Source organism: Marmota monax, unplaced genomic scaffold, assembly GCF_021218885.2.
Source record: "Marmota monax isolate L192 unplaced genomic scaffold, Marmota_monax_Labrador192_F-V1.1 WCK01_AAM20220418_F8-fsc00002, whole genome shotgun sequence".
Lineage (NCBI taxonomy): Eukaryota > Metazoa > Chordata > Mammalia > Rodentia > Sciuridae > Marmota > Marmota monax.
In genome coordinates this window covers 27907869-27931676 of record NW_026693571.1, presented here as the reverse complement: position 1 = coordinate 27931676, position 23808 = coordinate 27907869, and the positions used below count along the sequence as shown (strand labels likewise).

At 36.5% G+C, this 23808-nt stretch overlaps 1 protein-coding gene across 5 annotated transcripts in view; it reads left to right on the top strand.

Moving 5' to 3' along the window:
- The window catches only part of Herc3 (HECT and RLD domain containing E3 ubiquitin protein ligase 3), a 132401-nt gene that overhangs the window by 69756 nt on the left and 38837 nt on the right, over positions 1-23808 (top strand). For 4 of the 5 annotated variants that reach the window (XM_046458855.2, XM_046458854.2, XM_046458856.2 and 1 more), the window contains 10 exons: positions 1465-1589; positions 3656-3715; positions 6837-6948; positions 8228-8417; positions 10197-10360; positions 10489-10602; positions 18637-18660; positions 18753-18842; positions 20815-20985; positions 22802-22945. In XM_046458855.2, the coding sequence (XP_046314811.1) occupies positions 1465-1589; positions 3656-3715; positions 6837-6948; positions 8228-8417; positions 10197-10360; positions 10489-10602; positions 18637-18660; positions 18753-18842; positions 20815-20985; positions 22802-22945 (1194 nt within the window). Of the gene's footprint in view, positions 1-1464; positions 1590-3655; positions 3716-6836; positions 6949-8227; positions 8418-8867; positions 10152-10196; positions 10361-10488; positions 10603-18636; positions 18661-18752; positions 18843-20814; positions 20986-22801; positions 22946-23808 lie in introns of those variants that run through there. The other variant, XM_046458857.2, reaches the window with a different exon arrangement.

Below are 23808 nucleotides of genomic sequence, written 5' to 3'. Positions count from 1 at the left end.
TTTGACCTCCACACTGGGAGGGAGGGCATGGAAAAATGATGCTCTTTCTTGGTTAAGTGATTTTAAGATTGTATTTCACCTAAGGCATCTGTGGTTTATTTGGACATGTAATAAAGAATAAGAAAATAGTTCCATGTCAGTGTTTTTGTAAATATTTTGTTTCTGTTGCCCCTTTGAATGGGGGAATTAATTAAAATTTACATAATAGTGATTTTAAAACCACAAGTGGAAAGAAAAGCAATCTCTGTGTGTGTGTGTGTGTGTGTGTGTGTGTGTATGTGTATGTGTGTGTGTGTTCCCCTTTGGCTTCCATGTTCTTTCTGTTGTAGTTCAATATTATTTTGAGTTTCTCAATATGTCTGTGGCCATTTTAGTATAATGGTTAATAAGAACCAATTGATCAAAAACTTTGTCAAGCATCTCTAATGAATTACATGTCATTTTTTTTTCTCCCTACAGTGGTATCTTACAACTATAGGAAAGTAACCAGGAAAATTTATTTTGAAAGTTATGTTTTATGTTTAAATACAAAGAAGAAAAAAAATGATGGTTCTGTGAATGAATGGATATTTGCTTTGCTCTTACTTTCCCCCTCTTTATTAGTGTCAAGTATAGGAGGTATAAACACCCCATCAACAGCTTTTTACTTCTAGATCATGAACAAAATTGGGGAAAAATAAAGCTGAAAACAAGCAATTTTAGAAAGTGAAAGTTCTTTGTCTTTTTAAGCCTCACTGGATAAAGCTTGTACAGTGCTGGGATTTTTAAGGCCATTATTAACATCCTTTTTGACACTTTTCTCATAAGCTTACAGCTATATACTTGGAGCAAGACATAAAAATGGGCATTAAATTTTCATAAATTATTTGCAATATAGGTTCAAATTCAACTGACTTTTTAATAATGTATTTTACTGGAATTTGGCCAAAAAAATTATAATTCTAAGCCTTAGAAGCCTTGATGTTATAGTGATTTAAAGCAAGGGGGAAAAAAATCTGTAAAAGTCACATTGGGTTGGTTTTTTTGGGAAGTAGACCTTGAAGCTCAAAGTTTTAGGGGGTGTGCTCGCTTTCTAGAACATTTATTCAGGGGTGAAGGAGGAAGGGCTGGGCAGAGGGAGAAGTTGACCTTTAATTCTGTTACAGCAGAAGCCTTGGCCAGTTCTTGTGGGACTCTAGAGTTAGGATGGCCCTTCAGCCAGTCCTGAGTTGAGGGAAGGAGGTTAGGCTCTTATACCACAATTCACTTTGGCATTGGATGTAGCTAAGGGTAAGCCCAAGTGAGAGCAGTCAGGAGCCTGTATACCCTGAAACTAGGGAGTGAGTGCCTCCTTCTGAAGTCAGAGCTATCTGGGCAGTGCCCCACAGCTTTCAGCTTATGAGTGGAACCAAAGCGGTGAGTGTATAGGGGGGAAGACGAGGAAAAATCCATGATACATAATTTCTTTCACTGTTTAATTTCCAGAATTCTTCTCCTGCTGTTGACTTTAGGACCATGAACCAAGCACATTATACCAGTCTAATAAATGATGAAACCATAGCAGTTTGGAGACAAAAACTCTCAGAACACAACAATGCAAATACAATCAAGTACGTGATTGCTTGTCTTTAGTTTTGCCATGTTAGAACTTTTTAGCTTAGTGATTTTTTTCCTACCCTACTTCTGTGTTGAGGCTATGAATATAGATGGAGTTTTACATTTAGGGAATCCTTCCCCCAGCCCCACACACATTTATTCAGGGTTTGGTCTCATGAGGCCCCAGTAACAGTGATTGCTTCCCATTTTTCTTACAGAGTGTACTTTTCAGCCTTTTCCAGTGTAAGGTCTTCCTGACCAAAGAGAGCCTAAGTCATCCTTTGTGCTCAGTATTATGTTGTATAACCTTAATGGGTTTCTTCACATTCATGTTCTGAAGCATTTTGTCTTATTTAATATGAATAGTTTTTAGCATTTCCTCACTCAAAATGATTAGTTGAAATGGGAATTCGTAGTCATATAGGGAAAAAATACTCAATACTTTAGTAAAAAGTATTTAGGCCTTTAATCAAGTTTGTTTTATTATTAAACTAGAATATTTTCTGCATCATTTTATATACCTTCATTGGCTTTCCTTAGCATTTCCTTTTTGTCATAGAGTCTAATGTATACTAAGATTAGAAATGAACATACAAGTGGAAGGGGTGTAGGGGTGAGAAGAGGACCAGGCTGATTATCAGCAGGGGGAGTCAGAGACCCTGTGTTTCACCAGTAGTAGAGAGGGAAGAAGTGATCTCTAAAGACCTTTCTCTGATTAACAGAAGTTACTGAAGTCTTCTCCCTAGCCATATATTTTTATTTCTTCCCTTCTCCTTATACTAAATAAGAGTATCCAGGATCCTGATATGCAGTTTTATTCTGGATCCTCACACTACTTTCTGAGAGCCTATATAAAATAGGTAACAGAAATGCTCATTGCACTAACTTTTAGTTTCTTTCTCAATAGGGCAATAAAATACAAGGAAATGGTTGATTAATTATTAATTTGCATAAATAATTTTTGTGGGGGAAATAACAGCCCACGCTTTGTTTTGTTTATGTTTAGAGGTAAAGTAGGGCATGTTTTAAATGGTTTGTGGTAGGAGAATGTTCAAGATTGTTATCAGGAGCAAGATTCATTCTTTTTTTTTTTTTCCTTTGTTTGTTTGTTTATTTATTTATTTTTTAAATTTTTTATTGTTGGCTGTTCAAAACATTACATAGTTCTTGATATATCATATTTCACAATTTGATTCAAGTGGGTTATGAGCTCCCATTTTTACCCCATATACAGATTGCAGAATCACATCAGTAACACATCCATTGATTTACATATTGCCATACTAGTGTCTGTTGTATTCTGCTGCCTTTCCTATCCTCTACTATCCCCCCTCCCCTCCCCTCCCCTCCCCTCTTCTCTCTCTGCTCCCTCTACTGACATTCATTTGTCCCCCTTATATTATTTTTCCCCTTCCCCTCATTTACAGGGAAATGGATGGCATTAGAGCAGATTATGCTAAGTGAAGCTAGCCAATCCCTAAAAAACAAATGCCAAATGTCTTCTTTGATATAAGGAGAGTAACTAAGAACAGAGTAGGGTCGAAGAGCATGAGAAGAAGATTAACATTAAACAGGGATGAGAGGTGGGAGGGAAAGGGAGAGAGAAGGGAAAATGCATGGAAATGGAAGGAGACCCTCAGAGTTATACAAAAGTTCATTCTTTTTTTTAATATTTATTTTTTGGTTAGACACAATACCTTTATTTAGTTCATTTATTTATTTTTATGTGGTGTTGAGGATCGAACCCAGGGCCTCGTGCATGCTAGGCGAGCGCTCTACCACTGAGCCACAACCCCAGCCCAAGATTTATTCTTTTAAGAGCTTTGATATTTTTATTTTTAAAAAATAATGTATGGAAAATATAAGGTTTTGCTCATTTTGATGTGTGACACACTGTTTATCTAAAACAAATGTATGTTTTTCAAGGTTAATCTAAGAGCTGCCATAAATGAAATCTGCTCAGTGAGGGTGTGAAATAAATAATGACTAACTTATTGCTGGTGCTCAAATAACCATATTTTTAAAAATTATTAAAGACTTCTTTTCTCTCTCTCTCTTTTTTTTTTTTTTTTTTGAGCAGTGGCGTTGTTCAGATATTATCTTCTGCAGCCTGTTGGAATGGAAGTTTTCTTGAAAAAAAGTAAGTGACTTAGTCTGAAAAAAACCCACATCTGATGCAAACACTTACCAAAAGGTGAAAAAGACTTTTTCTTTTTGACAGTAGTTGGGTTTAATTCAGTGAAAAAACTGATGCTTTCCACAAAAATTGGATTGCCTAAGAATGATGAATGAGAGGAGATCAGGAAGGACAATGCTGAATCACGCCTGTTTGGCAGAGAAGCAGATTGCTAATGAGAAAGACTATATCTCAGGAAGAATTGGTGTAATTCAAAGTCAGAATTTCAGGATATTCTAAAATGTTAGCCCCAAGATCTGTGCTTTACTGTTAGTAAACTCTTAATCTTTAAATAATTTCCTTGTTTTCTTTGGTTTGCTTTACCATTTTGTTTTTTCTTTTCTCAAAAGGAGTAAGTTTAGGGAAGAGTTCCAAAGAAACTTAGTGGCTTCTTGGATTCCAGTTCAGCCCAGCTCACTGGGAAATTATATTTGAGGCTGAGCTCCACAGGCAACAAATAGAACATTTGTTTGGTTGTATTCCTTCTGCAAATATCCCTCTCAAGAACATGATTCATCAAAAGAGTTTTGTCATGGGTTTGGATCTTTGATGCTACCAAATCTGATCATCTGTCAGTCCTTTTCTGCCAGTAATCAGACTAATGAGACTTGAAGATGAGTATGTTGGTCAGCTGTCAATTACTGTAACAAATAATCAGTAGTCAAACGTAAAATAGGAGAGGTTTATTTTGACTCGTGGTTTAAATGATTTTTAGTCCATGGGCAGTTGGCTACATTGCTTTTGGTCTCATGGTGAGGAAGCATAGTAGGAGAGTGTAACAAAGGAAGCTACTCACCTCTTGGTGGCCAGGAAGCAAAAGAGAGAGAAAGGAAGGGGTTGGGGTCCTAATATTCTCTTTAAGGCATGGCCCCAATGACTTAACTTTATTCCAGTTGACTTCATCTCCTGAAGGTTCTACCACTCCCAGTAGCACCACAGGCTGGGGACAAAATCTTCAATGCATATATCTTTGGGGGACATTCTCAAGATCCACACTATAGGGTTCAGAACAAATTGGATGGATGGATCAGAGGGGATATACTGTGGAAATTGATTCATATGATTATGGAGGCTGAGATGACATTCCTGATGTGCCTTGTGCAAGCTACAGAACTAGGGAAGCTAGTAGACTGGTTCAGCCTCAGGCTTTAGAACCAGGGAAGCTGGTGGAATAATTCTAAGTCTGAGGCTGAAGGCCTTACAACCTGGGAGGCCTTTGGTATAAGGCCCAGAGACCAAGGAACCTGGAGTTTGGCTATGGAAGGGCAGAAGAAGAAGGTTGTCTTAGTTCCAGAATAGAGAGACAGTGAATTTGCCTTTCTTCTGCCTTTTTGTTCTGTTTGGGTCCTTAGCCAATTGGATGGTGCCTGCCCACATTGGTTGATGGTGAATTTTCCTTACAAAGTTCACTGATTCAAAAGCCAGTCTCTTCCAGAAACTCTTACAAACATACCCAGAAATAGTGCTTTACCAGTTACCATCCCATAATCCAGTCAAATTGACATCTAAAATTAACCAGACACAACCCAACAAATGGTCACTTCAGAAACTCTCTGCAGTTACAGTTAGATATTTCAGTCAGTTACTCATATATTAGGGCAGCTGGAATGGGATCATTCAATTCATTTCATGTTTAATAATTAAGCTTTTCTTCTAGTGAAAGGTATTCTCGATTATGCTGATGTTGGTCTTTTAGAGCAGCAGTTCTCAACCAGTGTGGCTTTGTTCCCTAGGGGACATTTGGCAATGTCTGCTGATGTTTGTGGTTGTTGCAGTGGAGAGGTGTATTTTCTTGGATATAGTGGGAAGAGGCCAGGGATGCTGCTAAACATCATACAGTCCCACCTGACCAACACGGAGTTGTTTGGCTCCCAGAGTCAGTGACAATCAAGGGTGAAAACCCTATTCTAGAAGGATAGCTTTTATGAAGATTGGGAATAGCTTTTGGCCAGACTTCTTGGGTTATTCATCCATAGATCATGTATTCATTACAGTTGTGGGTAAAGGTTTTTAAAAAACTGACATTTGTGCTATTTCAGAAAGGCTGCTCTTCTAATATATGCATAGGAAACCAATTTCATAAATCAGTATATACATATAAAGGATTTTGTTTTTTCTTAACAGCATAGTAGAAAGTACCTCTAAGTATATGTAAGGTTACATTTGGAACACCAGAATTAGTTTGGGACAGACTTATTTTTAGAACAATAAAAGGTCCAACAAAGAAAGTCTAAGAAATTCCTCTTGGTTTGACCATTTAAGTTGCGATATATATGATTTTCTTCAGTGTTAGAAAACATATCTTCAGAAATTGTAACAGAACTGTCAGAAAAGTGCTAAAACTTTCTGCATGTGTTGATTATTAATAAACAGAAGCCTGTTTTCAAATAACTCTTTTGTAAATTAATAAATGCAGTATGTTCAAGAGTAGGAATTTAAGAGACATTCTCTAAGTCTCTGAAAGGCTGACTGTTTAAGGTTGGAAAAATGATTTCATTGTCAGGAAGTTAAAAACATTTGCTATGAAATTAGTTTTTGGGTGAACGTAATTGTATCCCTTCTGTTAACTGAGAGAGACATTAACTTTGCATTTGTTGTAGATCAGATTGTTATGTTAAATGCATTAAGGAATTTCAGGAAGAAGGTTGTACTTGCCTTTTGTGATGAGTGGGCCAGTTTGCACAGGCAATGTTTTTCTTCATCTAACCACAGCATCTACAACTAGACCAGAGAAAGACAAAAAACACAAAAAGTAAATCTAGGAATTAATGTTTGTTTATGAACTTCAAGGTTGTCTCGGCCTGACATGGTTGTTCTTATTCTTTGACTTGTAGGGAAAACATTCCTTGAAAATTTAAAATCATTTTGAAAAAGGTATTATTGTGAAGATATTCTGTTGGGCTTCCCCAAAGTATGATATTCTTTTGGATTTTTGTCTGCCAGGTCAAATTTAAATCTGATCAGAATGGACAAAGCATTTTATCTACTTGTTTTATGATTTTTATTAGTGTGTTTGCTATGGGATGATGATGATGGTGATGATTATGATTATGATTATTATATTTTTCTGTTCTGTTTTGTTTAGGATTGATGAACATTTTAAAACAAGTCCCAAAATCCCTGGGATTGATCTGAATTCAACTAGGGTATTATTTGAGAAATTAATGAACTCTCAGCACTCCATGATTCTAGAACAGGTATGTTTCTTACATTTATAAAGTGTATTTAAAAAAATTTTTTTAAATTTGTTTTAATTGGTTATACGTGGCAGTAGAATGCATTTATGCACTTTGATATACATAGATGGGATATAATTTCTCATTTTTTCTGAGTGTACATGTTGTAGAATCATATTGGTTGTGCAGTCAGTCACATATATACATAAAGTAATAATGTCTGTTTCATTCTACTGTCTTTCCTATCCCCACATTCCCTCCTCTCCCCTTCCTTCACTTCTCTCTTCCTAATCTAAGGTAACATCATTCTTCTCTAGTGCTCCCTGCTTTATTGTGAATTACCATCTGCATATTAGAGAAAATATTCGGCCTTTGGTTTTTTGGGATTGGTTTGTTTCATTTACCTGATAGTCTCCACTACCATCCATTTACTGGTGAATGTTATAATTTTGTTTGTTTTTTTGTGGTGCTGGGGATTGAACCCAGGTCCTTGTGCATGCAAGGCAAGCACTCTACCAACTGAGTTATATCCCCAGCCCGAATATCATGACTTTATTCTTCTTTATGGCTGAGTAATACTCCATTGTGTATATATACCAGATTTCTTTATCCATTCATCTGCTGAAGGGCCAACCTAGGTTGGTTCCATAGTTAAATCATTGTGAATTGAGCTGCTATAAACATTGATGTGGCTGTCTCACTGCAGTATGCTGATTTTAAGTCCTCTGGATTTAAATCAAAGAATGGGATAGCTGGGTGAAATGGTGATTTCATTCCAAGTTTTCTGAGGAGTCTTTATACTGCTTTCCATAGTGGTTGTACCAATTTGCAGTCCCACCAGCAATGTATGAGTATACCTTTAAAATGCATTTTTTTCAATTGAATAATTGAACTTTTAAGAAAAAAAATGGACTGCAGAATATATTTAAGTGGTAGAATGCTCACATAGCGTGTGTGAGGCTCTGGGTTTGAACCTCAGCACTGCCAAAAAAAAAAAAAAAAAAAAAAAGTTATGATGAAAAGTCCAAGTCTTGAACACATCTTAATTTTGCATAAATATTCATTTTGGGAATTTGACCTACATTTTGCTTTCTTTTTGCCTTTAATCTTTCTGAGGAATTGTCCCTTCAGAATATTAGGTCTGCATAGGTAGGAATTTTTGGCCTTTCTTTTCCCTGATGTATTTTGAGAGCCTGGACCAATGAATAAGAGTTGAGTCTATCAAATGGCTTAAGAATTTAGAGATAAGTTAACTAGATATCTGGGATGTTTGAATTTCTTATTCTTTTCTGTCATACAGATCTTAAACAGCTTTGAAAGTTGCCTGATTCCCCAGTTGTCAAGTTCACCACCAGATGTTGAAGCAATGAGAATCTACTTAATACTACCTGAGTTTCCCCTACTCCAGGATTCCAAGTATTACATAACGTTGACTATTCCCTTGGCAATGGCCATTCTGCGACTGGATACAAACCCTAGCAAAGTATTAGGTGAATGTGCTAAAATTTAATACCAGTGGTTTTGTTCTTGTTTATTTTGTTGGTATAACCACTGGCTCTCAGTGGATTGAGATTCAAGAATCTATTTGTTGTCATTTTAGAGCTTTAACATTTAAACCTTTCTTTCTTTACCATTAAGTTTTAACTATAACCCTGTTTGCAATTTGAGCAAATTCAACCATTTATTTAGTTTATTTGAAGTGATTAATGCCAGATTAATTTGATTTTAAAATACCACAAAGTCAGATTATTCAACTTTAAACTACTTTTTTCCCTCCCACTTGTGTAGTTAATAGTGCCTCAAGAATTAGTATCTCTCCTTCTTTTAGGGGGTGGGAGTAAAATGAACAATTTTGGTGATGCAGAGATCTCCAAGAAAGGAGAGGCAGAAAATGACCTAGTGGGGACTTACCAAATGTTTGTTTTGTTTTTCTTTTTTAGGACAGTTGAGTCCACACTGATTTTTGCAGGCTCCGGACACTTTGCTGAGATAAGAACCTTCCGTTCCTCAGTGAATTGGAGAGTGTCTCTCATGGGAGTAGCGCCTGAGATGTTTTTATTAATCAAGTACAGAAAGTCTGTCACCCGACCAGCTTTTTACTTTTTTCCCCCACTGGTAATTTTTTTTTTAGGTGTTTATTGCAACTCAGTAACTTCTGTGTTCCAGATGGACTGGGATGTTACTTGAGCATGGTCTCCGTTTAAGTGAAGAGACCTGTTTCTGGCTTTTCCATATTGCTTCCACGTTTGAACAAGAGATAAAAACAAATAACAAACACATTAGTAATATATTAGTAGTGAATTTTTTTAAGCTCAAAATCCTTTTGGGGCACATTTCCTCAGGTGTTCTTATAGAAATGAGCTAGAAAGATGGTAGTCTCTGAAGAGATATTACCTGACTTTTAAGTTTTGGGGTTTTAAAACTTCTTTTTCCAGGTCTAATGACATAAAAGAGATGAGAGTTGTTCGGTGTTATGCTTAATTTATTGTAAACTTCTGATTATTGACATTTAAAGGAATACCTTATGGTAGAGAGAACACTGCAGATACTCATCACATAAACTGAACAGTTATCAATACTTTGTCCTTTCTATTTTGTCCCCCCAACCTACCTTTTTATATTTTAATGGGATATTTTATTTTTTTTTTCGATGGGATATTTTAAGGGAAATCCCAGGTATCATATTATTTCATTGTCTAAATATTTTAATATGGCTGGGTTTCTTCCTAACAAAATAGAAGACAGCAGCATAATCTTTTTGTTTGATTATGAGAAAGCAATGTTTAGAGAGAAGCAAATGTAGTTTTTCAATTAATTATGCTTGTTGGAGGGAAGGAATGTTTTCTGTGTTTCTGTCACTTTTAAGGCACATCATCCTTTACATCCTGGTGTAGGATTGAAATGGCTGAGAATAGTGCTGACATAGCATGAGGACATATGAACACTATTTGGAAAGATACAGTAGACATGCCTCCTGCCCCCAATATTTGTATCTTGTTCCCATGCAGTCTTGGAATTGAATTTTTATATAAGCCTTTGAAAAAAATCAGATTAAGCTTTACAAAAAACAAACAAACAAAAAAAACTCTAGGGAGTCTTATACAGCTGCTGCTCTCTCCAGAAACGTTTTAATGGATTCTTTTTACAGTCAGTTTGGGGAAACTACATTTAGTCTAATGTGTATCTTTTAGCTATAGGAATTTTTAGCTAGCAGGCAGAAAACTTGCTCAAGATAATGAATTAAAATGTTCTTTTCTTTTTTTCTTAAGATAACTGGTGGTCTCAGGTATGCCCAAAGTATTTCATGAAGCTGATAAACCTCTATAAAGGAGCAGTCCTTTATCTACTGAGAGGGAGAAAGACATTCTTAATTCCTGTATTGTTTAACAATTATATTACAGCAGCTCTCAAGCTCTTGGAGAAATTATATAAGGTGAGCATAGGAGGAGCCAGTGTGGAGATGGGGTGAATAGATAGAAATGTAAAATGTCCTACTGAGATGTTCTCTGGGAAACTGGTTTTCCGTTCTCTGGGTTAAATTGTTCTTACTTTGTTCTTCAGGTAAATCTTAAAGTGAAACATGTGGAATATGATGCATTTTACATTCCTGAGATTTCCAGTCTCGTGGACATTCAGGAAGACTACCTCATGTGGTTCTTGCATCAAGCAGGGATGGTAAGAATTCATGTAAAGTATATTTTAAACCTTTAGTCCTTTTTTTTTTTTTTTAAGAGCACAAATAAGGACATGAAAAGCACACTGGAACCATATAATTTGTCTGACTTTGATAGTGTCATATCTGTCTTTCACCTAGTTGAATTTTGCATTCTGGAAACTTGGAAGTGCTTTAGGTAATCATAACTATCATGAGGAGTCATAAATGAGTAGTCACCCAGAATGTTATGAATTTTATTAGTTACCAACATTTAAAAAATCAAGGTGTCTGAGGCTGGAGATGTAACTTAGTGATAAAGTGTGTACTTAGCATATGCAAGGCTCTGGGTTGGATCCCCAAGACCACATTAAAAAATAAATAAATAAAACAAAAAAATCAAGCTATGTGAAGTAATCAGAATTCATAGAAACAGAAAGTATAATAATGGTAGCCAGGGACCAGTGGTGGGGAAAATGGGAGTTGTTATTTTATGGACACAGAGCTTCAGTTTTATAAATGAGAAAGTTCTATAGATCCATTGTATGACAGTATGCATAGTCTCAGTACTGTGAACTTTTAAAAATGGTGAATAAGGTAAATTTTATGTGTTTATTTTTTACCACAATTTTTAAAAATCCAGACATATGAAAATATGAATTTCCAGCTTTTCTTGAAACTTGGAAGATCTGGCAACACAGCCTGTCGTCCCAGATGGCACCAACTGGCTAGAGTTCAGTGGTGGCTCTTTAGATGAGGCTTTATGTGTACCACAGTCCCCAATGCAGATTGATTTATCCCTGACATCGAGGAATGTATCATTTGCTAATTATTGTCTTCTGACAGCCAGCCTACTTTAGTTGTCATGTGCCAGTTGCCTAGACCCTGTATGTCACCTCTGATTTAAGACTGTTTGTGTGAGAATGTTGCACATCCCTGACCCAGCTTTCACATATGTTAGACATTTGTTCAGGGGACTGTGGATTCCTGCCTACCATCCCTGGCATTGAAGGAACTGCTCAATTTGATTGCAGACTGGCTTGGTATATGTGCAAGGCTCTTCAGGAGTCCCCATCTGTGGCATATGTATAAATTTGAGTTATGTCAGAAAACAGAATGATAATTTGGTTATTGTATTTAGTGAAGCTATGTGCAACAAATACATCTGAGGTGAGTCTTTTTTGAGTTGAACAGATTAATCAGCAACATTAGGGTGATATTTTCCCTGTAGAGTTTTGGAGTTCAGCAGTGGTCTCCAAAAGCTAGACATTTAAATAGGTTTATTTAATTAAACAAACAGGGTTGTTTTCTTTGTCAGATAATATATGACGTGTGCTGAACATAAAGTTGTATTTTTTTCTGTGGAGAATTTTAAAAATTGATGGTGTTATAATTTTAAAAGATTTTATGATTACCCTGAAAAAAACAAAATATTTTTAAATATTTAGTATTCTAAATGAGTTGACATGGGAAATTTAACATGGAGGTACCAATGAACTGTGTTCTCACTGAATTTAGAAATTGTGAAAGATAAGCTTTTCTGTTTTATCATTTTGTGATTTTTTTCCATTAAATAATAAAATTCTAAGCACTAAAATAAGCCTTATAAACTATTTAAGCTAATTGCTTTGTTTCCAGGTGAGGAAATGGATACCTGGAGAATTTTAAAAATAAACAATTTTCCACCAACTCAATAACTTTTTTTTTGTTTTAATTAGTTACACATGACAGTACAATGATCTTGACATATCACACACTTGACCCACAAAATAATTTAAAAAAATTTTTTGATCCTGAAAAAGAATTGCTCATGTAAAAAAAAAAAATCTAGATTATCATGACTATAGTCTCTGAATGGAGGTACTTAGTAACTTTAACATTTGTTATAGTTCCTTTCTCTCAAAATGTTATAACCAAGTATCAGATCTTGGATAACAGATGCCCATTTCCTCTTCAGTAATTAATGTAGTTATTAAGGAAAGATACAAAATTAGCTGTACTTGGTGTGTGACAACCCCAGCCCTACAAATGGATTTTTAAAATTAGTTTTTTAGCTTGGTACCAGAGAAAGCAGTATATAGCACAGAACACATATTTCCATCAAAAGAACTGGATTCAAATCTCAACTCTGGTCTACTGGCTATGGCTTAGACAAGTCACTGAATTTCTGTAGGCCTAGCATCCTTATTTGTGAATGAAAATTATAATAGTATTGTGAGAATTCAGTGGGAGAAAGCGTGGAAAGAGGTCCCTCTTGGCAGAGTGCTTGGCATCATAATGAGCCCTTAATAACTATTTTAAGCAGTTCTTCAGCACCTCATGAATGTCATATGTCTGGACTGGTTACTAGAGATGGAGACGTGACCTGGATAAGGTGTCTGTCTTTGCTAGTGTATTCAGTACAGAGGCTGCAATGAAAAATTACAAAGGGTTAGAGTACATTTGTGCAGATATAGCATTCTAAAGTGGCTGAGTTTTGCTCATTTTAAGAAAAGATGATAATGGTTTATTTCAGTTAATAAGTTGCCATCATCTGTGCTTGAAAACTAAATAGCACAGAGTTTCATTGTAAGCTCCCATAGAGGGCAGCACAGGTAAGGAATTCATAAATCCTTTGAAAATAAAAGCTGGAAAAACCTTGACATCTTGCTGTATTAAAGGAGGTGCAGCTCAAGGGGGCAGTACCTGTACTGTACAAATGTTAGACAAAGTAAACCCTAAGAAGAGGTGGCTGGGTTTCCTCCCCAGGACTGCAGGTTTTATGTAAATGCATACTGCCTTAGTCACAGCCACATTTAGGAAACATTGGCACTAAAAAAAAAAAAAAAAAGAGTTACTCTTAGTTTGTCAGTTCTATACCATTTACTTGCTCACTTGCTTCTATTTCATACACTTCAAAAGTGAATTTAGGTCACAGTGCAACCCCATTTTGGGTCAGAACCCTTGAAATATGGTCCGCTAACTTTGCTTTAGAATTATTTTGGGGCAGTGAATGAGAAACAGCCTTGTATGAGGTGATCACATATCCGATCAGCCTGTGTATGTTTGTAGGTTAAAAACAGCAGTAGTGACACAAACATCATTCAGACTCATTTCACATAATAGAGAAATGCCAGTATTAATACAATTTCTTAAAGTCAACCTTTATAAAAGAAAATCAGTAAAATTATTTTTCAAATATAAAAATTCATAGACTTATAAAAAATTATAGAGTATAGAGCGACCTTCATCTAGATCTGCAACTTCTTTTGATTGAGTACTCTTCCTTCCTTTGCCTTCCTTAGAGTTGGCACCTTGACTCTCTGCCTGCCTTGGTAGATCCCCTGCAGACATCTCTAGATCACCAACTCTGGGTAGCTTCTCTCTGGCCTTGGCTCTAGCTCCTATCTGAGGAAATTGGAATTTCATTCCAGCCAACCCACCTCACTGAGAGAATGGTGACCCTGTCTCAATTTAACTCCTCTCCTTTTCTAGTAGAGAGATTAACCTTCCAACTGGGTTCTTTGACATTGGGGAATAGGGAAGAATCAGTGAGGGGTGATGAGAGGGACTAAAAGTGCCAAAGGTGGGTATTAAAGGTGGGCAGGGAGGCTTGCGGTGGGCTTGCACAGGGAGAGGATGGTAAAGAATCAGAACAGGAATGGGACTGGAGAGAGCCAAGAGATAGATATAACTCTTGCTGATGGCTGAAGTAATATATTACACCAATAAAAATACCAGTACTTACAAATGTGAGGTATATTAGGACCCTGTAATGCCACAGGTATTTTTGTAGTCAATGTTAGTGATATCCAAGCACAGGCTCAGTGCCTGATGAACATAGAAGCCAATATCATGGCACCAGTTTTTGTACACACACACACACACACGCACATACACATGCACACGCACACACAAAGAGCTTTTTCGTACAGATAACTAGGAAGGAGGTTAGGAGGTGTAAGCTCAGATATTCTGCCCTGATAAGTTGGTATGTGGAGTTTATAGGGAGTGAGAGAGGAGAAGCTGGCTAGAAGGGGAAGTTTTAGGGTTCTTTTGTGCAGGTGCATACAGTCCTCATTCCTCTTCACAGGTCAAGAGGACCTGTTTTGGGAGGAATTATGTTTGGCATAGGGGATTTTGAGCATGTGATGTCAAATATCATTGACTAGTGAGCTGGTAGCTTTTGTGCATGTCCATTCTTGAAAAGATGGCTTTGCACTATCCTTGAGTGGATTCTGGAAAAACAACTTGAGCACTTTGTTATTTAAGGAAATTATTTATAGTTATGTTCTTACCTTAGCCAATTTCATTATTACTTCTCCTATACATCACTTTTTACATTCAAATTGTTCAAATATTTACCTTGTCTTATATACCAACATACATTCAAGAACGTCTCCCTTGAGAATAAACAAACAATGCTTATAGTAAACTGATTTTTCTTGAGAAGAATTAGAAAATCCTAAATATTGGTATCAGTTTTAATTGAATTTCCCAGGATCTTTTGTAAGTACCTAAACTTGAAGAATTTTATTTTCCATGGTAGTATGTTATAGCATAGTTGTTGTTTTTAAGTATGTCCAGTTCTTAAATTCAAAGTAATTGGATATGTAGGGTATGAGAGTCAGTCTGATTGACCTGGATTATATAGGCAAGAGTCTGCCGCAGTCTGGCTGGGCACAATCAGGAGCCACTTGTCAAAAGAAACTAACTTTATTTTTAGAACCACACACGCCAAACAAAACAGCCTCTCAGGAAAAACCCTCACAGCCTCAACTGCCACCACCGGCTTTCCACAAGCCTCTCTCTCCCCCATAAGCTTCTCTCCACCTCCCACAATCCTCCTGCTCTTGAGGCCGATTGGCTGGGTCATGTGGGCGGAGCCAAAAAAGTCCCCCAATGAGCAGCTCCGTGGTCTGAAAGGGCAGGGAAACAGCCCAATGAGCATCACCGCAGAGGAGCCAATCAGCTAGATGTTGCTGGGGCTGCTGTGAGCCAATCATCAGCCGGCAGTTGGAAGTTTGCTGGCAGCTGGAAGTTTGCTGGGGCCCCTTCGGCTGTGGCTCTCAACAAGAGTCCATACCTGGTCTCACTGGACTGGAAGTGTCTGTGATGATTGTTTTTTAGTCTAAAGAAATGTTCCATGATCCCTAGAGGCATCTAGTTCTAAAGGATTAACTGGGTAGATTTTAATTAAAATTGCCTTTAAATGATCTTATTTAAATATGCATAAATCTTATCAGAGAGTCCTTGGGCAAAAGCCCCAGCTCTGGTAGTCTCAGCAGACTAAGCTTGACCACCATCTCAATGTGCCAATCAAAGTGCAAGAAAGGAGCTTTAATCAGTGTGGTCTTTCTGGGAAGAACAGAGAAAGGGGTACAGTGACCAAAGATCTGTCATCAAGGAGTTGACAAACTTTTTGAGGTTTTATAGAAAAGGGAAACAAAGCAGGGTTGTAGGCTTGTGTGGCTGAGTGGTTTGCCTAGCTGGTAGCACGTAAGTGATACAGGTCAGGCCATGGCCTGGTTGATCATACATGACCAGGCAGGCCATGGAATGGTTTTGTGAGGTGGCTGGTTCCCTCGAGTAGGCAATCAGGTTCCTATGGGGTGACTACTTCTCTTTAGAGGGGCAGCCTCTTCCTGTCATGGGGTAAATGCTCCCATTTAGGGGGGTGATCTCAATATGGAGCAGTCTGGCTCCAGGGTTTTTCTGTTCCTGGAATTCAGTGTGATTGCAGGTTTAGGGCAATGACTAGAGACTTCTAGGTGCCACTGCAAAGGTTGGGCAGTGAAACATCCGTGCAAATCTTGAAAATATCTTACTCTTATCTTGGTGTCCTCGGTCTAGAAAGGAGAATAAGATAAGTTAGGTAAATTTCAGCTTCATGACCTTGTATAATACTCCATAAGTCATTAACATGCCCACATGCAGAGCTGATCAGGGACCTGACCCAACATTCAAATAATCAAGGAGACAGATACAAAATGAAGGTAGAAATGTCAGGTTTATCTTGCTTTTAGTTTCCCACTGGCCTGCAGGCCAGTGTCATTGCTTTTGGCAAAAGCAACCTAAGTTCCTTTGATATAAACACAAAAGGAAGTTTACATTTCTTATTCATGTGGTATTTAAACAATTATTAAAATGAATAAAATGCACATTAACCTCACTGACTTCATGTGGAGGGTAAAACCTAACCACTCTTGCATTGTGGATGGGGAGCACCTACACTCTCAGGTGTAGCTCCTAAATTTCACTGCCTGTCGGCCTGGAATGACTCAGCTCCTTTCTCCTCTCATCTGCTGTTAAACCTCATTCGTGCAGCAAGCCTGGCCTTTTCTTTGAAAGTGAAGCATTTTCCTGGCAAGACTGCTTTTCTCATTACCCTTGAACAATTAAGTATTTATGTGGCACTGTCGGTAGACACTAAAATAAATGTAAATTGTGTGGTAACATAATTATGAGGAAGTCATTCAGAATGTGTTTGTATTATGTTTAGGAAATCATTTTTAAAAAAACCACTCTTAGGCTGGGTGCTGTATCACACACCTGTAATCCTAGTGGCTCCGAAAGCTGAGGCAGGAGAATTGCAAATTCAAAGCCAGCCTCAGCGACTCAGTGTGAGACCCTGTCTGTAAATAAAATACAAAATAGGGCTGGGGATGTGGCTCAGTGGTTGAGTGCCTCTGAGTTCAATCCCTGGTACCAAAAAAAAAAAAAAAACAAACTTTCAGATTTCAGAACAAACCCATGGTTATGTTTGTTGGAGAAATATTGGTACAGATCAACATATGGTCTATGTTGTCAATATTTTTGTTGTTGTTTCTGTTAGATTATGTAACAAATGTTACTAACTTGACAAATTTTCACAATGGATTTCTCTTTTATCTGACATATGAAACTAAAACATAACCTGTTAGATATACTTTATTGTGGTCGTATTTGTTAAGTTCTTTACCCACAAAAATCCATTCACATGTTCATGGAGTATCTTCCACAGGCAAAGTACTGGTCTAAGTGCTGAACCAGGATATCTTTTCTTTCTACAAACGTGGTTTCTCCTATGTGAGTGCGATGGAACATGGAATACGCTAAAAGTAAAATGTAATTTTTATCACAGGTTCAGCATCCCAAATCTGAATAAATAGTTGCTCAAAACTATGAAACTTTTTTAATGCCAACATGATGTCACAATTGAAATTTTTGCACTGTGAAACTTGTACACTATTACCTCAGGCTAGGCCTATAAGATGTATCTGAAACAAATGAATTTCATGTTTAAACTTGGGTACCATCCCTGAGATTTCTCATTTATATATGTTTAAATATTCCAAAACCTAAAAAAATTCAAAACATTTTTTTGAAATGTTTTTCAAATAAGAGATAACTCAATTTACCCAGCAAAATTAACCTGTGAAATCAAGGTTGTGAATCACCTGTTTTAGAATTAGGTTTCATTATTAATGCTGTGAATTATAAACAGTTAGTGAAATGGCCTTTAAAGATCCTTTAAAACTTTAAACAAATTTTTTAACTCTTTTTCTGTGTCCATCAAAGCATCTATTCTTTTCTATTGAAATGTAGCCAGCTGTTGAAGTAGTGTTAGTTCGATGGCTGAATGGTCAGATAGGTTATGTTTTATTTATTTATTTATTTTGGGTACTGGGAATTGAACTCAGGGGCACTTGACCATTGAGCCACAACCCCAGTCCTATTTTGTATTTTAGAAACAGGGTCTCATTGAGTTGCCTAGTGTATCGCTGTTGCTGAATTTGAACTTGAGATCCTCCTGCCTCAGACTCTTGAGCTGCTGGGATTACAGGGGTGTGCCACTGAGCCTGGCTATATATTTTATTTTTTTAGTTTACATTTGGGGGGTTAATAATTGAGGTTTTAGGGGATGGAGTTGTAGCTCAGTAGTATAGCACTTGCCTGGCATGTGTGTTCTATCCTTAGACACAATACCTTTGTTTTATTTTTATGTGTGCTATATACAACTAAAATAATAATAATATGTTGCTTAAAAGAAACAGGTTTTATAATCCACGTAAGAGACTTTTTTTTTCTTTACACAGAAGGCTAGATCATCTATAATACAGGTAAATGATTCTTTTAAAATTTACTTATATATTTTTCTAATAGTATTCTCTGTACAATACTGTAATACTGCCAATACTATGTCTTATTTTAGGATGCTGTAACACTTTGTTCATATCCTTTCATTTTTGATGCCCAAGCTAAGACCAAAATGTTGCAAACTGATGCTGAACTACAGATGCAGGTATCATGTTTAAAAAAGTTATTTCCTCTTTTTACTATGTGTGTGTGTTTTGTTTAAGTTCTAGACATCGTTGTAATTTTCCTAAAAGGAATATCTGGGTGGGATTCCATTATAACTGTTAAAAAAGTTCTACTTTTTCTTTCAGTAATTTTATATTTAGGCCCCAAAGCTTAAATATTTTATTTAAGATTTAAAAAATAATAAATAGTGAGAATGTGGCAAGACAACAGACCTTGGGTTAAGGAAAGTAAATTGAGGGATAGTGACTAGGAATTACATGGCAGAAACTAATAGCCATAAGAGTTATTAAGTAGATCCATTTCAGCATCAACTCCCAATCTTCAGTGATGAGGATGTTCCTCTCTTCCTTTCTCATGAGAAATTATATGACTCGCTTCTAGGTAGAAAGAGAAAAATCAGAGAGCTTTTCCTATATCTTCTCTTTCTTTTGTACCTTCAGATCAAAACTGTCAACAGACCAAAATGGTACACCTTGGGGTGGCATATTCTAAACCCCTTCAATGTTATCAATCCCATATCTCCTCAATTTGTTTTTTTTTAAACATCAGAAATTCATTAGTTGCTCAAAACATTACATTGATCTTGACATAACATATATCATACATTTTTTTCAAATAGGGTATGAATTCTTATTATTCCCCCCATGTACAGATTGCAGGATCGTGTTGATTATACAGCCACGTTTATACATACTGCCAAACAAGTGTCTGTTGTATGCTGCTGCCCTTCCTATCCCCTTCCTATTCCCTCTCCCCTCCCCTCCCTCTACCCCATCTACCATAACTCATTTATCTCACTCTCTCTTATTTTTTTTCCTCCCCTTCGCCTCACATCCTCTTATATGTATTTTTAATACACATATATGAATGCACATTTATATAGATCAGGGGTGGCAGATATTTTCTGTAAAAGCCACATAGTTTATATTTTAGACTTTGAAAGCTGTATGGTCTCTGTTACACAATTCATCTCTGTTATTACACAAAAGCAGTGATAAACAATAATAAATGAATAAATATGAGTAAGTGGCAGTATTTGAACAAAACTTTATCTACACTGAAATTTGAATTGTATATATATTTATATGAGAAAATGTTATCCTTCCTTTGATTTTCTTTTTTCTTCTGATCACTTATAAGTTTAAAAACCATTTTTAGTGGGAGAGATATGCAAAAAACAAGCAGCAAGCTTCATTTGATCCGTGGGATCATAGCTTATTGACTCCTGACAGAGAAAGAAATAATTAAGTGGAGTTTGGTGATCTTTATTAAATAGAAACCTAAGTTATAGGGATTTATTTAATTTATTTTAATACTTTTTTTTGGTAAAACATAATTGATTTTGTAAGTCTACAAACATGTTTGTGAAGTTGCAATCAAAATCTTCCAGTTCCTACTATTGATGCATATGTACCTTTATTTATTTTTCTGTCTCTCCACCTTTGCCTTTCTGTCTATTCATGTGTGTCTGTTTTTGTAGTGATATATCCATGACATTGACAATTTAAAGCCTTCCCAGAAAAATGGATGCCTTTGTCAAAATGAAAACTTTTTAACCTTTTAGTGATTATTAGGTTTCTTTCCTGCCATTTTTAAAAGTCATGGCTTTACCTGTTCTGCCATGTTTCTTTAAGCACATTGGTATTTTAGTCTTAATCAGTTAATCTAAATCATTCCTCTGGACCTGGTTATAGATAATAGGATTCATAGACTGTTTCAGTTAATCTGAGCCAGGTAAGAAAGACTTGTATGCTGTGTGAACATAAGTAACTTGAAAATGTGTAAGTGAAGGAGTGGGTGGGAGACAAAAGAATGCAGTCAGCCTTCTCTGGTTCCAAGGCACAGCTTGCTCTATGGCTGTACCTCTCTGAGCATATGCCAAGGCATAGCAGGTTGTTCTTCCCACCCACAGGGGTACTCTGAGTAATTGTGTTTTGGGCATGCTGTTCCAGGTGGCAGTCAATGGAGCCAATCTGCAGAACGTCTTCATGCTTCTCACTCTGGAGCCTCTGCTGGCCAGAAGCCCCTTCCTGGTCCTTCACGTTCGCAGGAATAACCTCGTTGGTGATGCCCTAAGAGAGTTGAGCATTCATTCTGATATTGATTTGAAAAAGCCTCTCAAAGTGAGCTGCTTTAGTGTATTTCTCTAAATACCTTCATAAGTTTTCTTTAAGCAGTGAAAACAGCAAAGATCTTATTAAAATTGTGAAGTGAAATCATTACTTTCTTTCATTTTACAAGAATTTTATCACTTCCTCCTGTCAAATCACCAAACATCTCAACGTAACATCAGATTAAAAATACTAGTGGATTATTCAAAGAATGATAGGACTTTGTTTCTGCTGTCTTTCTTATACTCTCTTTAGACTAAAGATAAGCAAACAACAACAACAAAAATAGAGCTTCAACTGGGTACCTAGGAAGATTTGATTGTTAGAGATTTAAGAGAAGATAAAATAGGAAAATGTAAAGGTGTGAAATTGTGTACAGGACTTATGAAGATAGGTAAATTTAGCAATCTAAACTTATTAAATGAAGAAATTATCTTTTCCCTTAGATCATACATGTTTGTATTACTCCTTATTGTATTACTAGGGCTTTGCATGATGCTTGGTGTACAGTAGATGTTCTAGTTATTTCAAGTTGTTTAAAAGTATCTCCATATCTTTATTTCCACTCCTGTTGTAAACACTGGTTTTAGAAACATAATAAGCAAGAAATGAAACTGATTATTTCCATAATATTGTTATGCTTTTCAAAATGTCTAATAAGTCCCATCAATTTGCCTAGTTGTTCTTCCTACAACTTCTGGTTTATATTTAGATGCTGCTTTTCTTCTTATTGCTACTTTCAATCACTAACCCAGATGGGGCCGTTCTTGCTTTGTAGTGTGTTTGAGTTGTCTCCTGCTGGCATCTGTGCAATCAGAGTCCTAGTATTTGTCCCCACCGTTATTCTTGTCCTGCTTTAGACAGAGTTGAATACATCCACAGTATAAGCTATTTCAAATATTGTTGTTAGCTCTGAACCTGAGCTGTTATCTGTAAAATGGGGATGATGATAATTTTTATACATAAGGTTGTTTTGAAGTTTAGGTTAATAGCTTTTTAAGTCCTGGCATGTGGTAAACTCAGTGTCATTTGTTGGTTTGCTGTAGTTGTTACTCTTAATGACCATTATGGGTCCAACATGCCTATTTATAGCCATTCATGGAGCCCCTCTTTCTTTCTGCTTAGTATGCCTTCCTCCTTTCCACATGCTTCCGTGACTTCAAGAATCCTGTTGAGAGTATTTCTTTCAGAAAGTATTCTTTTACTCAAGTTTACCATTGTTTTTCTCTGTGTTCCAGAACATTTACTTCTTATTATATATTTTACTCTTTGAAAATAAAATGGCCTTTTTTTTTTTTGAGGTGGGGAGATACCAGAGATTGAACCCAGGGGTGCTATATCACTGAGTCACATCCCCAGTCCTTTTTATTTTTTATTTTGAGATAGGGTCTGGCTAAGTTGCTTAAGGTCTTGCTAGTTGCTGAGGCTGGCCTTGAACTTGCAATCCTCCTGCCTCAGCCTCCTCTGTCACTGAGATTACATGTGTGCACTACTGTGCCCAACTTAGTACTTCTTTTATGTTTATCTTACTCACCTTGAATAGGTGGTAGACTTTCTGTGAACATGTGCTAAACTTCTGAGTTTCTTTGTATCTTAAAGAGCACCTAGTAAAAATTGTGTGCATCTATAAGTGCCTTGTTAAACATTTATGCCAGCAGCCGTCACCAGCGGATATACCTTGGAGTTTTCCTTGCATTGGTTATAGCCCATTATGTCTTCCTTCTTTGTCCTGACCTTAGAAGAGAATCTTCCTGAAAAGAGGGAAAAAAAAAGATGAAACTTGTCATAGATTTACCTGAAATATTAACTCTATTTTCATGATTTTAAGGTAATCTTTGATGGGGAAGAAGCAGTTGATGCTGGTGGTGTTACAAAGGAGTTCTTTCTTTTGTTGTTAAAAGAACTTTTGAATCCCATCTATGGAATGTTTACCTACTATCAGGAGTCACATCTCTTGTGGTTTTCAGATACAGTAAGTTCATAATGTCGCAAATGGATTGCGTTAAACTTTCTTTGTTTATCATTTGTTTGCTTTTTGAAGTGCCTCCTGCATGCTAGGCAAGTGCTCTACCACTGAGCCACATTCCCAGCCCTGGTTTCTAACTTGGAAAGGGAAGCATAGTAAAGAAATAATAATTTAAAATAAATAAATTTTCAAGAAAAGAACTTAAAATATCTAATGTATCCAATCTTTATTTTTTGCCTGTTGTCTGGACCTCATATTGCATTTTGTCAGCCATGAACCCCATTGCCATTCCCAGTAAGTAAGATTCAGGTCTTACTACCCATGAAGGGAAAAAGGAATATGGTGTGACAAAGAAGTTGGTTTTGTGATGTGTGAAAAGTCAGTACTCAAATGTTGTATTTTAATAACAATGTGTATTGATTAACATGCACACATAGACATATTTTATTTTTAAAAATTTAGTAGGAAAGCAAAATTTTAAAAGCCATTTTCATTCAGTCTATAATTTATTTATTTATTTTTCCGGAGTTTTATCCCCAGATCTTCACTGTCCCAAAAGGTAGTCACCTGCCATATGTGGCTATTTAAATTTAAATTTAAATTAAACTTAAATAATAATAATTCATTTGCTTTTGCACCAGCTGCATTTCAAGTGTTTAGTAGCAAGTGGCTACCATAATAGGCAGCATAAAATAGAGTATTTCCATCATTGCTGAGAGTTCTGTGGATAACTGTGCTCTAGATAACTGTAAGCTGTTCTCTTTATCACTAGAAGATCCATAAATGCTTGACTTTGTCTGCCTTGCATCTTTTGGGGATAGTAGATGTCAGGGGTGTTTCTTTGCCTTGAAAGTAACTAAATATGAATG